The following is a 16160-nucleotide window of genomic DNA, read 5'->3' on the forward strand; positions in this document are numbered from 1 at the left end:
AATGCATCTGTATTTTTCCTAGTGGATAGAAACTTTAAAAACAGACACAATCTACAAAAAAAATTATTTAATACTATCTAATAGTCTATTTTTTGTTTCGTTTGATTGCTTCAAAATTGACTAAAAATTCAGTTTGTGTCTCTTAAAGTCTTTTTTTTAACCAAAGAAGATATCCCTTCCTCCTTCCTCCCACATTCCATTAATCTGTTGGAAAAAATGGATCATTTGCCCTGAAGAACCTTCCAGTCTATATTTAGCTGATTGTATCTTTGTCGGGTGTCTTTTTTAACATATTTCGCCATCCCTCCTGCTTCTTTAAATGGTAGTTAGGGCTGGAGGTTTGATTAGCTCAAGGTTCTTTGTGTTTTGCTTTGTTGGGGCGTGCATACTTCAGAGGGAGCCCCTATTGCATCACATCACTTCAGGAGGCAGTATTGTCTGCTGGTGCCATTTTGGGGGCAGGTTAAGACGGATGCATTGTAGGATCCATGACTGCAACTCTTTTATGAAGAAAAACCGTCTCACCAACTTCTGTATTCGGCTTCCCTGAAATGTTGTCTATGAAGGAAAGGCAAGATAGATATGTGATTCGTTCCCTTTAGTTAGCACGCCTCAGAATAATGCCCTAGTAACCTTTGACGTCGGGTTCTTCTGTTTTAAGTATCGTTATAAACTCACAGAAGTAAATTGTATTTGCTGGGTTTTAATGCATGACAGTCACTCTTCTTATAGATGCTCGTTGCACTGTAGGCAAGCTTCGACAGCTTTTCATCGACCCTAGTATCTCTGATGACCTATCCTTTGGAAGAACACACTGGGCAAGCAGCCTTTTCTGCAAGAAGCTCTGGTTCCTTTTACTGGGGAATGAAGAGAGACCTACTTCGGATGCAAAGCCAAGACCCATGATTTCAGAAGAGGCTCCCAGGAGGGAAGACTCTGGGGTAGCGGGCAGCGTTCCTTGAGCAGGATGACAGAAAAAGGCCTGAGCCAACCTTTCATCTGCAGGTGACAAACAGGGTATCATCCACCATCAAAGCTACCTGCTGGGTCAGGAGGGCAGAGCACCGGGAGACCATCCCCAGGGTGTGTGACCTTTGGCAAGTCAAGCCAGCCCTGGCATCCCTTCCAGCCTGCCCTACTGCGGCTCCAGGTGCGTGACTAACATTTCCGGCTCGAGCGCGCCCTGGGACTTTCCCCAACCTGGGCTCCAGCCGAGCTGGTGCCTGTGCGGGGTGCAGCGGCGGGGGCAGGGAGCAAGCGGAGGCCCAGGGCCGCCCAACTCTGGCTCCGGAGCCATGGTGCCCTCTGGCGGCCGTGTCGGGCATGGCGGGGCATTCTGGGGGCGGGGCTTAGCTCCCGGCTGGGGCGTGGTCCCCGGGCTGGCTGCGGAGGTTTCGCAAGGACAAAGACCTTAAGGGGAAAGGAGAAGGAAAAAAAAAAAAAAAAAAAATCCCCGCTGTGGTTGCCAGTCGAGGCTAGCGAGTTGAACTAGTCCTCCGAAGCCCGGGAGGGGCATGGGAGGCGCTGGGGGCCGAAACGTCCAGACCTGTGACTCTCAGTGCCCCTCCAGTACTGCGCCACCGCGCCCTGCGCCCCGGGCACCCAAAGAGGCCTGAGCTCGCACCCGGATTGCGTCTCCCGTCCCGTGTCCCGGCCTGCCATGGGCGCGACGTCACTCGGCCGGGAGTGGGAGTTGGCGGAAGGAGACCGCTGTCTCCGCCCCTTTCCCTCCTCCAGGGGCAGAAATGAGGTCGCTGGCCCAACATCCCCCACGGAGCTGGCGATAACGTTGGAAGGTTGCAAGCGAGAAGACAAAGGGAGTGTGGTTTGCGAATAAAGAAAAGAGAGCTGGGGGTTCTAGCCAGAGACTGGGTCCACCCAAGGTCGTTTAGGAGTGCGTGGCCAGAAGCGGAGTGGCTGCCTCGCTCCTCCCATGCTGTTCGCCTCAAGTAGGCAGCGAGGGTGGGGGGAGCTGGCCACAGGGGCGAAGTGTGTCCCTGTCTTGCTATTGGGAGGCGGGAGAACTTGAAGAATGAGGGGTCTGGACAAAATTATGGAAAATGTGTCATGCACCATATAAGGCACGGGAACTGAGAGCATCTGTCACCATCTATCTCTGACATCATCTAGTGAGGCAGAGCCAGGGGCCAAGTTGTCACTCACTCCGGTTCTCGTTCTACAGCTCCGCTCCCTCACAAATGCTCACATGGACTTCAAATGGCTGCAGCAAATATTTGTGCTCTTCTGCGCCTTTGACAGTCTGCCGGCTACAGTTTGGGGGACATGGGGCAAGAGGAACATTAGCGCTGCATACCACATGTCTCAAAATTTAAAATTTGGGGCTGGTGTTGTGGGGCAGCAGGTTGGGCTGCTTGCTGTCCAACTGTAGTCCCAGCTCCTCCACTTCTGATCCAGCTCCCTGCTAATGTGCCTGGGAAAGCAGTGGAAGATGGCCCAAGTGCCAGGGCCCCTGCACCCACGTGGGAGACCTGGAAGAAGCTCCTGGCTCCTGGTTTTCGATTGGCTCAGCTCCAGCCATTGTGGCCTCTTGGGGAGTGAACCAGCAGATGGAAGACGTCTCTCTCTCTGTCTCTCCCTGTCTCTGCCTGTTACTCTACCTCTCAAGTAAATAAAATATTTTTAAAAAGTCTTTAAAAGGGATTTATTTATATTATTTATTTGAAAGGCAGAGATACAGAGATGGAAGGGGAGAGAGACAGAGAGACTGACCTTCCATCCGCTGGTTCACTCCCCAAATGGCCACAAAGGCAGGGACTGGGCCAGGCCAAAGCCAGGAACCAGGAGCCTCCTCCTGGTCTCCCACATGGATGCAGGGACCCAAGCACTTGGGCCATCTTCCGCTGCTTTCCCAGGCCATAGCAGAGAGCTGGATCGGAAGAGGAGCAGCTGGGACTTGAACCAGAACCCATACGGGATGCTGACCTCACAGGTGACAACTTTACCTGCTACACTACAGCGATGGCCCCATTCTGCTTCTCCTTCTCCTCTTCCTCTTCCTCCTCCTCCTTCTTTGTCTTCTGCTTTTATATATTTGAAAGGCAGAGCAAGAGAGAGAGAGAGAGAGAGAGACCTTCCATCTGTTGGTTCACTCCCCAAATGGCTGCAGCAGCCAGATATCAGCCAGTTTTGAAGGAGCCCAGAACTGTATCTAGATCTCCAGCCATCTTCTGTTGCCTTCCCAGGCACGTTAGCAGGGAGCTGGATCAGAAGTGGAGTATGGGCTGGCGCTGTGGTGTAGTGGGTAAACTCGCTGTCTGCAGTGCCGGCATCCCATATGGGTGCCAATTCGAGACCTGGCTGCTCCACTTCCGATCCAGCTCTCTGCTGTGGCCTGGGAAAGCAGTAGAAGATGGCCCAAGTGCTTGGGCCCCTGTACCTGCGTGGGAGACCCGGAAGAAGCTCCTGGCTCCTGGCTTCGGATTGGCCCAGCTCCAGCTGTTGCGGCCGTCTGGGGAGTGAAAGAGCAGATGAAAGATCTCTCTTTTTGTCTCTGCCTCTGCCGCTCTGTAACTGTATTTCAAATAAATAATCTTAAAAAAAAAAAAAAGTGGAGCAGCTGGGGCTCAAACTAGCACTGGGATATGGGATGTGGATGGTGCACTTGATGGCTTAACCTGCTGCGTCACGGGCTGGAAAGTTCTCTGTAGGAGTCAGTGCGTCAGCTTCACTTTGCTGGGCAGTCAGAGGATGCTGATGAATTGACAGCTGCTCATCTTCAGCCCTGAACCCAGGGAGAAACAGCCCAGCTCCCCGCTCCAGAGTGCGGAGAACGCCAATGTGTGTTATTCAGGATGAAGCTCCAGGTGCCCCCAGTGGTGACTTAACTGACAGCATCCTGTGTTTCCATATGCTTTCCCGTGGGTGGTGGTGGTGATGGGGGAGGGGGCGGGACCCACACTAAGGATAAGGGCATTTCCTGTTGCAGCTTCTGGGTCCAAGTTTCCCCAGGTCTTTGTGGGGGAGTTTGCCTCGGCTGCCTCTCCTTGAATGAGCTGGGCTGCTTTCCTTTGTTTCATTCAGAGTCAGGCTAAACACGCCTGAGCCTTCGCCCCTGCACAGTGGCCCAGTTTCCGTGTGACGTGCATGTGCGTGTGAAGCGAGGGTGTGCGGTGACAACGGCTGCTTTGGGATACTGGGTCCCCGCTGGTTGCCCCAAACCAGTGTAGCAGAAATTACCAAGAGATATGAGGGCTTTCCTTGCCTCTGTTAACAAAGCTTTTTCTTCCTTCCTTCCTTTCTCTCTTTCTCTCTTTCTTTCCTTCTCTTCCTTCCTTCCTTTTATATATATATTTGTTTATTTGAGAGGTAGACTTACAGACAGAGAGAGGGAGAGAGAGGTTTTCTATCCACTGGTTCACTCCCCAAATGGTCGCAATGGCCGGAGCTGTGCCAATCCGAAGCCAGGAGTCAGGAGCTTCTTCCAGGTCTCCCATGTGCGTGCAGGGGCCTGAAGACCTGGGCCATCTTCTACTGCTGTCTCAGGCCATAGCAGAGAGCAGGATCAGAAGTGGAGCAGCCAGGACTCAAACCAGTGCCCACATAGGATGCCGGTGCTGCAGGCAGAAGCTTAGCCCACTACGTCACAGGCCGGCCCCCCTTCTCCTATCTTGATCTTTGGTTACCAGGGATGTTTGCTTGGGGACATATCAGTCAGTCGCAACCCTCCTCCCCTTGCTTTCCTTCTTCCTGGGGCAAGGTGTTGACGATGAGGCCCATTGGGAGTCAGAGGAACGGGCAGGCCCAGGGGACATGGGCCCTTTCCTTTCTCCCTTGAGCGGCTCTGATCACTCCCTACTTCCACTTGGCAGAAATGGTTGATCTCGCAGGCAGAGGTCTGCCCCAGTGAGATCCTTGGGCTGGAGCTCCAGGTGCGCTGGGGTGGAGGAGACCAAAGGCAAGGTTGAGCCCGCAGGCTGCAGACAAGGGTCGTAGGTTACAGCCAGGCTGCCTCTCCCAGCCGTGTCTCAGCCTCCAGGCTTCTACCGGGGGAGCGGCGGGTACGAGAAAGCCTCCAACACTGGTGGAGACAAAGAAGAGTGCTGGCCACCTCTCCCTTTTCAGGGTGAGCCCTCCCTGGGGACAGGGGCTTCATCGGGGGGCTTCCTCTGCCTGTCTCCCCATCCCAGCCCCTGGATTGTTTCCTTCCTAGCAGAGGTTAATTCGGCCGCATTGTGGCTCTTGAGACCCAAATGGGAGAAAATGAACACCCACGCACCCACCGCGAGGGCGCTGTCGCCTCTGATGTGTAGATTCCCACCCAGAGCCCTTGTTCTAGGAAGGCAGCTCCAGGCTGCCTTCCACCAGCGCTGGTGCACCGTGTTCGGCGTGGCCAGAACTTGGTAATTTGCCTTGGGTACCTGGAAGCGCTGTCTCACCCTGCACCCAGGCCTGATAGATCTGCTGGGGTGGGGAGAATGAGGGGCACCTGAACTGCTGGCCAGAAGAACCACAGACATAGGCCCTCCTGCTGCTCTCCACCTGGGTCGGACTCCGGAAACCAGGGCTTGCCAAATGTTAAAGGCTTAGAGATTTCCCCACCCCCATCAGCCCAACCCGTCTTATTAAAAATGCGCATGCTCATACCAGAGGGTGCTGGCGCTCTGCATTGCCAACCGGCACCCAGGTGCTACTGCTGGTCCACCGGCCGCAGTCTGAGCGGCTAGGGTCTAAACTCAGTGCTGGTGGGTTTGCGAAAGCTCAGCCCAGCTGTGAATGTAGCCGCCCCGGGGAACTTTGGCCATGGCCGCAGCAGCCACAGCGCCAAGCCAGGCCTCTAGTTGATTGGCATGGGGGAGAGCCACCTGCATGGTGTGTGCTTTGAGGTCATCTGCCATCAGCCACCCCGCAGCAAGGAGGTCGGCAGCCTACATTTCTGGAAAACATCATGAATTTAAGCTGCCCTGAACCTTCTCCAGCTCTCTAAGTTACATAACGCGTCCTTGCTGAGAATGCTGTTTGGGTGGCAGGAAGCCAATTTCTGGCTGCCTATTGCTGGCGGCTGGGGCTGGGGTCAGGGAAGGGGACAGGGAGGGTCTGGGGGAGGGTTTAAAGAGGGAAAGGGCCAGGCAGATGGAGAGGGCAGGAGGACCAGGGTGGCCGAGGCCTGGGGATAAAGCCGATTGGTGTGTAAGCAAAATCTGTCACTGGCTTTGGTGATTCGAAAGGCAGACACATTTTTTTCATCCCTGTTAAGCCTCATCTGATACAGGGGATTTTCCTGCCATTAAATCTGGAGTAAGAAAAATAAGCGCTCGAACCTGCACGAGCGCCTATTCCTCTTGCTCCCTGTACCCCGCCCCCAGCTCCCCTCCACACACCTTTCCTTCCCTGTTGGACCACTTGTAGTCTCTGTGGCTGCCTGACTTGGGAGATGGATGGCCTGAGACAACCGAGACAGGACCAGGCGGCCTCCCCGGAGGGTAAGCAATGCTGCGGGGCTGTTGAGGAGCGCTCTCGCCAGAGGCTTCCTCTCCCCTCTCCTGCCCTTGGCTGGCTCCCTGGCTGTCGGTGATGCCATCTGAGCTGCTGTCGACTTGGTGGGGAGAGCCTCCGATGGGCTGTTGTTACTTACTGGCTCCTCCGAACCCCTCAGCCAGCATCACTGGGGACGACAGGATGTGAAGAGACGAGAAGGAAGGCAGGAGCATGAGGACGAAGTGTGCAGGTGTGGGCGGGTTCTCAGGGGCACCAGGTGACCTGTGCTTTGTTGTCTCAGGTACAGATGCCACAGCCGGGTGGCTCTAAGCCAGCAAGGCGCGTGACAGGCAGAGGGATGCTGGTCCTGCTTCTGCATGGTGAGTTCTGTTGCTAGTGGGTGCAGGGCTTGGGAAGACGCGTGGAAGCCACGGGCTTCTACCCACAAAGCCTGCTTCTGTGACTTTCAGTGAGCAGAGAACCAGAGAAAGGAGCAGGTGGAGGGATTATTCTTGTTTGTTGTTGAAAAACAAGACTCCCGGCCGGCGCCGTGGCTCAATAGGCTAATCCTCCACCTTGCGGCGCCGGCACACCGGGTTCTAGTCCCGGTCGGGGCGCCGGATTCTGTCCCGGTTGCCCCTCTTCCAGGCCAGCTCTCTGCTATGGCCAGGGAGTGCAGTGGAGGATGGCCCAGGTGCTTGGGCCCTGCACCCCATGGGAGACCAGGAAAAAAGCACCTGGCTCCTGGCTCCTGCCATCGGATCAGCGCGGTGCGCCGGCTGCAGCGGCGGCCATTGGAGGGTGAACCAACGGCAAAGGAAGACCTTTCTCTCTGTCTCTCTCTCTCACTGTCCACTCTGCCTGTCAAAAAAAAAAAAAAAAAAAAAAAAAAAAAAAAAACCTCCCAAACCCATGATATGATTGGTGATTTTCTTATTCAAATTTCAAATAGGAATTAATTGGTGTGATAACCCCAAACCACATTATTTTAAGTTCATTTGGTTAAAAAAAGAAACAAAAAAATCCCTTAAAGAGATCATCTTTTTAAAGGGAAAAGGAAAAGTGAAAAATAAGTTGAGATTGTGGAATCATGGATGTTTAAAATAAAATTTTTAAAAGATTTATTTGTTTATTTGAGATGGGGGCAGGGGTGTCTTCCATCTGCCAGTTCACTCCTCCAAATGGCTGCAATGGCCAGAGTTGGGCTCATCTGAAGCCAGGAGCCAGGTGCTTCCTCCAGGTCTCCTATGTGGGTGCAGGGAACCAAGCACTTGGGTCATCCTCTGCTGTTTCCTATCCAAGTACAAACCAGGCCTGACCTTGCTTAGCTTACGAGATCAGGCGTGTTCAGGGTGGGCCAGGCTGAAGCCAGAAGCCAGAAGCTTCTTCCAGGTCTCTGATGTGGGTGCCAGGGCCCAAGGACTTGGGTCATCCTCTACTGCTTTCCCAGGCCATTAGCAGGGAGCTGGATCAGAAGTGGAGCAGCTGGGACTTGAGCCGGCGCCTACATGGGATGCCAGTGCCGCAGGTGGAGGCTTAACCTACTATGCCACAGTGCTGGTCCCTAAAATTCTTTTCAAAGTTTTTTTTAAATCCTTTTGTTATATGCATTTAATTTTTTAAAAGATTGTATTTATTTATTTGAGAGGCAGAGTTACAGAGAGAGAGAGAGAGAGAGAGAGAGAGAGAGAGAAAGGTCTTCCATCTGCTGGTTCACTCCCCAGATGGCCGGTACAGCCAAAGCTGCGCTGATCCTAAACCAGGAGCCAGGAGCTTCTTCCGGGTCTCCCACGTGGGTGCAGCGACTCAAGCACTTGGGCCATCTTCCACTGCTTTCCCAGGCATATTAACAAGGAGCTGGATCAGAAGTGGAACATCCGGGACTTGAACCGGCGCCTATATGGGATGCTGGCATTGCAGGCGGAGGCTTAGCCCACTGTGCCACAGTGCCGGCCCCAACATGCATTTTAATATACCAGGAAAACTCACTGCAACATATTCTCCCCAGCTCCGGCTGCTCAAATCTAACTGAGATAGCCCAAAGAAACATCCTTGTTGCTTTTTTTTTTTTTTCCCACTAAACAATTCTATGCAAAGAATATTTTTCTGACGCTGGGTGAGTTTAATTATTTGAGGTTGTGATGACCTCTGTATGCGTTGCTGGTAGAGAAATTTTGCCAGCTCATTCTCAAATAGCACTAATAGAATCTTCTGCTTCTCTTTATTGCATCTTTTTTAAAAAAATAGAACTTGCTCAGTTCAACCAATCAGCCACCAGGTATACGCTGTGTGCCTTTACTACTCTCCAGGGATGTTATGAGGATTATAACTGTGTGGTCTTTGTCCTTGAGAAACTTACATTCTTTTATGGCAGGTGTAATAAATAGATGAGGAAAAAATTGGAACAAGGCATAAGGAACACTGTGATAAGTAGGACGCGACTTCCTAGCTCAAGGATCCACTAAAAGGACAGAGGTTGACATTTAGATAATTACCAGCAGCCAACTTCTTGCCATTTCTCCTACCTAGAGAGGATGTGAAGCTTGATTGACTCATTGGGACAGAATGTTTGCTTCCTAGACTCATTATTTGAAACCCGCACCAAAAGCTCTGCCATTCTTCACGGCATGCAGACAGTGCTCAGAGCCGGCACGCTGCAAAAGCAGGAGCTGTCCCCGCTACAGGAACCTGAAATACAGCCAGCCTTTTGTGACAAGCCCCAGAGCACAGCGGTGACATCATTCGCTAACAATAGCTGCATTTAAAATTAATGAACATCTCCACAGCCCCTGGTGCTTTCATTTCAAACACACTCTAACAGGGCAGAGAATAATTCTCTGAGAGTCACAAGGAATACGGACAACTTGCTCCTGAGTAGCGGGCATGGCTGGGTGCTCTACCTCCTTAACTAAATGAGCCTCACAAAACAAGGCTGTGGGGGAGTCAGAAGTGGCTCACAGCCGGAGAAACTGGGGGCAAGATCAAAACAGCAGTTCTCCCGCTCCGGACACAGGCACACACAGACGCGCTGGTCTCCCAGAAGTGCTTCTCCCTTCTTAGTGCAGATTCCTCCACCTTAATCATTTACCTTGCTTTACAGCCCCTCACATCTGGCTTGCTCTACAGAGTGAGTCTTTTTTTTTTTTCTTTAAGATTTATTTATTTGAAAGGCAGAGTTACGGAGAGGCAGAGAGAGAGAGAGATGTCTTCTGTCCTCTGGTTCACTCTCCAGATGGCCACAACAGCTGGAGCTTGGCCAGTCCAAAGCCAGGCGCCTGGAGCTTCCTCTGGGTCTCCCGTGTGGGTGCAGGGCCCCAAGGACTTGAGCCATCCTCTACTGCTTTTCCAGGCGATAGCAGAGAGCTGGATTGAAAGTGGAGCAGCTGGGACTTGAACTGGCTCCCATATGGGATGCCGGCACTGCAGGTGGTGGCTTTACCCACCACGCCACAGCACCAGCCCCAGACTGTGACGTTTTTGAAAAAAATAATTTTATTTACTTTCATTTCATTTGAAAGGCAAAGAGACAGAGGAGACACACACACACACACACACACACACACAGAGATATCTTCCATCTGCTGGTTCACTCTCCCAGATGCCTGCAACAGCTGGGGCTAGGCCAGGCCAAAGCCAAGAGCCAGAAACTCCATCCGGGTCTCCCACTTGGGTGGCAGGGGCTCAAGCATTTGGTCATCTTCCACTGCCTTCCCCGGTGCCTTAGCAGGGAGTTGGATTGAAAGTCGAGCAGCTGGGACTCAAACCAGGCACTGCAATGTGGGACATGGGCACTCTGAGTGGCGTCTTACCTGCTGTGCCAATGCCCACCTCTATGCTGTGGGTCTTTAAAGAGAATCTGGATTTGTGTTTTATTCACCTTGCTGTCTTAGAGTCTGAGGTATGAATTCTGTGTGTAGTTTTTTCATAATACACACATTTCCATTAACTTTTTGAACACCCATCTATCACCCATCTATGCACAGGCTTCAAAAATTTTTGCAAAAATTTAACAGACACATAAAGTTGTACATACTTATGGGGTCCTGTGTGATGTTTCGTTACATGTATCATTGCGTAATGTCCAATCAGGCAAACATATATTTTTCCTTTCAAGTATTTAACATTTCTTTATAGGGGGAACATCCCCAAATCCTATCATCTAGGGTTTTTTTTTTTTTTTTGACAGGCAGAGTGGACAGTGAGAGAGACAGAGAGACAGCGAGAAAGGTCTTCCTTTGCCGTTGATTCACCCTCCAATGGCCGCCGTGGCCGGTGCGCTGCAGCTGGCACACCACGCTGATCCGAAGGCAGGAGCCAGGTGCTTCTCCTGGTCTCCCATGGGGTGCAGGGCCCAAGGACTTGGGCCATCCTCCACTGCACTCCCTGGCCACAGCAGAGAGCTGGCCTGGAAGAAGGGCAACCGGGACAGAATCCGGTGCCCGACCGGGACTAGAACCCGGTGTGCTGGCGCCGCAAGGCGGAGGATTAGCCTACTGAGCCGCGGCGCCGGCCTCATCTAGTTTTTAAATAGTGAAATATACAGTAAATTGACATTCTCTGTCTCACAGAGACATTTTCTGTCTCTGCAATAGAACTCCAGAACTTCTTACTCCTAGCTACTTGTAACCTAGTACTGTCAATCCACATTCTCCAATCTCTCCCTCCCCAGCCTCTGGTACCCACAGTTGTATTTTTCTATATAACTGAGATCACCTCTTTCTCCCTCCCTCCCTCCCTCCCTTCCTCCTTTCCTTCCTTCCTTCCTTAACTCCACATAGGAGTGAGACCATGTGAAACTTGTCTTCCTGTGCTTGGCTTCTTTCACTTAATTTAATGACCCCAGTTCCATCCATATCATTGCAGATGGCAAGATTTCATCCTTTCTAATGGTTAAGTAGTGCCCCATGGTGTAATGTGCCACATTCTTTTTTCATCCATTCATTAGTGGTGGACACTCAGGTTTCCATTTCTCAACTATTGTGAACAGTGCTGCAATAAACATGGGAGTGCAGATGCCTCTTTGACAGATGGATTTCATTTCCCTTGGGTACATACCAAGAAGTGGGATTGCTGGATCATATGGTAGTTCTATTTTAGGTTCTTGAGGAACATCCATGCTGTTTTCCATAATGGCTGTACTAATTTACATTCCCATAACAGTGTGCAAGGTTTCCTTTTTTTCCACATCCTTGCCAACACTTGTTATCTTGTCTTTTTGATAATAGTCAATGTTACTGGAGTGAGGTGATACCTCATTGTGGTTTTGATTTGTGACGTGGTGCATCCTTTTACCTATCTGTTGGCCACTTGTATGTCTTTCTTTGAGAAATGTCTGTTTAGATCTATTGCCCATTTTTAATTGGACTGCTTTTTTTTTTCTTTGCTGTTGAGGATAGTTCTTTATCTATTCTAGATATTAACTCCTCGTCAGGGTTTAACTTGTTTAACTTGCAAATATTTTCTTTAGGTTGTCTCTTTGCTCTGTTGATTGCTTCCTTTGCTGTGCAAAAGCCCTTTAGCTTGATGAAATCCCATTGGCCTGTTTTTGCTTTTATTTCCTTTGTTTGTTGGGGATCTCATCCAGAAATCCTTGCCCATTCCAAGGATTTCCCTATCTTTTCCTCTAATAGCCCAAAGTTTCAGGTCTCACATTTAGGTCTCTAATCCATTTTGCGCTGATTTTTGTCGATGGTAATAGATAAGCGTCTAGTTTCATTCTTAAGCACCATTTGTTAAAAAGACTCCTTTTCCCCCCAATGCACGTTATTAACACCTTTGTTAAAGGTCAGTTGGCTGTAAATGCACGATTTTATTTTTAAAGTCTCTATTCTGTTCCATTTGCCTGTCATTGGTCTATGTATCTGTTTTTATGCCAAATACAGGCTGTTTTAAATGTTTGTCTAGTTATTTATTTTAATCAACTTGAAAGGTAGAGCAACACACACACACACACACACACACACAGATCTTCCATCTGTTAGTTCACTAACCAAATGCCTGCAATAGCCAGGGCTGGGCAGGTTAAAACAAAGAGCTCAGAACTCCATCTGGGTTTCCTATATGGGTGGCAGGGGCCCAAGTGCTTGAGCCATCATCCTCTACCTTCCACGATGCATTAGCAGGAAGCTGGATCAGAAGCAGAGAAGCTGAGACTCAAACCAGCACTCTGATATGAGAGGTAGGCATCCCAAGCAGTGGCTTAACCCTGGCGCCCTCTATACTGTTTTAATTACTGTAGCTTTATAATATATCTCAAAGTCAGGTAGTATAATTCTCCCTATTTTGTTCTTTTCACTCAAGATTGCATTGGCTGGGGCCAGCATTGTGGCACAGTGTGTTAAAAGCCTTTGCTTGCAATACCAGCATTCTGTATTGGAGTGCTGGTTTGAGTCCTGAGTGCTCCACTTCCAATTCAGTTCCCTGCTAATGCACCTGGGAAAGCAGTAGAGGATGGCTCAAGTCCTTAGCCCCCTGCCACTCATGTGGAAGACCCAGATGGAGTTTCAGGCTCCTGGCTTTGGCCTAGCCCAGCCCTGGCTGTTGGGGCCATTTGGGGAGTGAACCAATGGACAGAAGCTCTCTCTCTGTGTCTCTTCCTCTCTCAATGTAACTCAAATAAATAATAATTTTTTTTAAAAAAGAAGTATTAGTGTTAATTCTTCTTTAAATGTTTGTTAAAATTCAACAGTGAAGCCATCTGGTCCTGGGCCTTTGTTTGTTGGGAGGGTTTTGTATCGCTCCCCGTCTTCGTGGAGGAACGACACAGGACCCTGCACTGTTCTTTTGTCTGCTCGGCCCTCCCCGGGTTTGCTGCTGGTTCTTCCCGGGTTGGCTACCATCCCTCCACCTCCGTGGAAGGGCGGTTCCCCCTAGCCACTTTCCCCACTTCCGCGGGGGAGCGGCACACCGCCGGCCAGCTCTCTCGGGGGCTGCACAGGTGTTCCTTCAGATAGATGTTCCTGGTGCATGTTGTCTCTCTCCTCCTTTATAGTCCTCTTCCACCAATCCCAACTCTGCTACCCACACGCCGAGTACGCTGCTCTCCTCCAATCAGGAGCAGGTCCTGCTGTTTATTGGTTGAACTGGAGGCAGCTGTGTAGAAGCTGTTTCCTCCCTTCTCAGCGCCATGTTGTGGGAGAGCAGATGCATAGAATAAGTCTTAATTCGAGTAACAGTCTAGTCCGAGTTGCTCCCAGTTGCTCCCCACAGTTTTGTTTGTTTGTTTATTTTTTGATGATTCAGTCTTGCTACTTGTTACTCATCTGTTTAGGCATTCCATTTCCTCATGACTCAACCTGGGCAAATTGTATTCATCCAAGAATTTTTCCACTTCTTCTCTAGTCTGGTCAAGAATTTATCCAATTTCTTTTCAAAGAACCTGTTCTTCATTTCATTGATTTTTGGGGGTATGTTTTTAGACTGTGTGTCATTTATTTGTGCTCCAAATTTTATTCTTTCTTTCTACTAATTTTGAATATGTTTTTAAATAAAGATTTATTTATTTGAGAGGCAGAGATACAGACAGAGGAGAGAGAGAGAGAGAGAGAGAGAGAGGTCTTCTGTCCACTGGTTCACTCCCCAGATGGCCACAATGGCCAGAGTGGGGCCAATCTGAAGCCAGGAGCCAGGAGCCTCTTCTGGGTCTCTCACGTGGGTGCAGGAGCCCAAGGACTTGGGCCGTCTTCTACCGCTTTCCCAGGCCATAGCAGAGAGCTGGATCAGAAGAGGAGCAGCCGGGACTTGAACCAGCGCCCATATGGGATTCCAACACTGTAGGTAGAGGTTTAGCCCACTGTGCCACGGTGCTGGCCCTGTGAATATGTTTTTTTCTTATTTTTCTAGTTCCTTGTGATACAGCAATAAATTGTTTATTTACGACTCTTTTTTTTTTTTTTTTCTGCAGGCATTGATTGCTATAAACTTCCCTCACAGTACTGCATTTTCTGTATCTCATAGGTTTTGGTATGCTGTGTTCCCATTTTCACTCATTCAAGAAAAATTTTAATTTCCTCCTTGATTTCTTCCTTTATCCAGGAAGTAAGTTCAGGAGTAAGTTGTTTAATTTTCATGTATTTGTATAGTTTACAACCTTTTTCTTGTTGATTTCTCATTTTATTGCACTGTGAACAGAAAAGATATTTGATATGATTTCTATTGTTTTAAATTTGTTGAAACTTTTTTTGGTGACCCACCATATGATCTGACCTAGAAAATGTTCCCTGTGCTTTTGAGAAGAATGTGCATTCTGCAGCTGTGGGATGGAAAGTTTTGTAGGTGTCTATTATGTCCAGTTACTCTAGGGTGCAATTTAACTCTGCTGTTTCTTTGTTGATTTTCTGTCTGGATGATCTGTCCATTTCTGAAAGTGGGCAGGTAATGTCTCCTACATTGTATTGAAGTCTACCTCTCCCTTTAGATCTATTACTGTTTGCTTTATGCACTTGGGTGCTCTGATATTGATTGCATATCTATTTACAAGTGTTATTTCCTCTTGCTGGATTGAACTCTATCATTGTATAATGACATTCCTGGTTTCTTTTTACTGCTTTTGATTTTTTTTTTTTTGGACAGGCAGAGTTAGAGAGAGAGAGAGAGAGAGAGGTCTTCCTTTTCCGTTGGTTCACCCCCCAAATGGCCAGTACAGCCGGCGTGCTGCACCGATCTGAAACCAGGAGCCAGGTGCTTCCTCCTGGTCTCCCATGTGGGTGCAGGGGCCCAAGCACCTGGGCCATCCTCCACTGCCTTCCTGGGCCACAGCAGAGAGCTGGACTGGAAGAGAAGAAACCGGGAGAGAATCCAGTGCCTCAACGGGACTAGAACCCCAGATACCGGCACTGCAGGCGGAGGATTAGCCTAGTGAGCTGCGGCGCCAGCCTACTGCTTTTGATTTAAAATCTATTTTATCTGATAGAAGTATGGCTATTCCTGCTCTCTTTTGGGTGCCATTTGCATGGAACATCTGGTTCCATCCTTTTACTCTCAGTCTACGTGTGTCCTTGGAGGTGAAATGAGTTTCTTTTAGTAGCATGCAGCTGAGTGGTGTTTTTTTAGTCCATTCTGTCTCTCTGTGTATTTTGATTGGAGAATTTAGTCCATTGACATTTCAGGCAATTATTAATGGGTAAGATCTTTTTCCTGCACGTTGATACTTGTTTTAGACTTTTATTATAGTTCCTTTCTTTTTTGGCCCTAAATTATAATCTTCACTTGTGGTTAAGTGATTTTCTCTAGTGGTGTACTTTGATTCCTTGCTTATTATGTTTGGTAAGTCTATGTATAGGCTTTGCCTTGTGGTTACCTTGAGGCTTTCAAAAAATGTCTTTTGGCTATAACAAGCTACGTGAAATGATAGCAACTTAACTTTGATTATAAAAATAGAAAAAGAGACCAAAAAAAAAACCTAATAAATAAGTCTACAAGTGTGCTCTGTCCCTCCCCACATTTTGAATTTCTGATGTTACATTTGCCCTCTTCCCATATTGCCTGTCCCTTTAACATGTTCGCGTAGTAATTATAATTTATTTTAGTCTTCACGGTGAAGACATAAGTGTTTTATACATCAGGCTTATAATGTCAGAACCTGGAGTTTTCTACCTCCTGATAGTTTCTTGTTACTTGTTAGAGTCTTTTTCTTTCAGTTTGAAGCACTCCCTTTAGTATTTCTTGTAACACAGGTTTGGTGGTGAAAAATTCTTTCTGCTTCCATTTGGGAATGTCTCTCTCTC

At 49.1% G+C, this 16160-nt stretch overlaps 1 protein-coding gene across 1 annotated transcript in view; it reads left to right on the plus strand.

Annotated features, from left to right (window-relative positions):
* Window positions 1-6112: 6112 nt before the first annotated feature.
* Window positions 6113-16160, plus strand: part of NYX (nyctalopin) — a 29361-nt gene continuing 19313 nt past the window's right edge. Inside the window, exons 1-2 of the mRNA XM_051827029.2 lie at window positions 6113-6440; window positions 6737-6815. Coding sequence (XP_051682989.1) covers window positions 6743-6815 — 73 coding nt within the window. The 5' untranslated portion in view covers window positions 6113-6440; window positions 6737-6742. The remainder of the gene's footprint in view (window positions 6441-6736; window positions 6816-16160) is intronic.

The sequence above is a fragment of the Oryctolagus cuniculus genome, chromosome X (genome assembly GCF_964237555.1).
Source record: "Oryctolagus cuniculus chromosome X, mOryCun1.1, whole genome shotgun sequence".
Classification (NCBI taxonomy): domain Eukaryota; kingdom Metazoa; phylum Chordata; class Mammalia; order Lagomorpha; family Leporidae; genus Oryctolagus; species Oryctolagus cuniculus.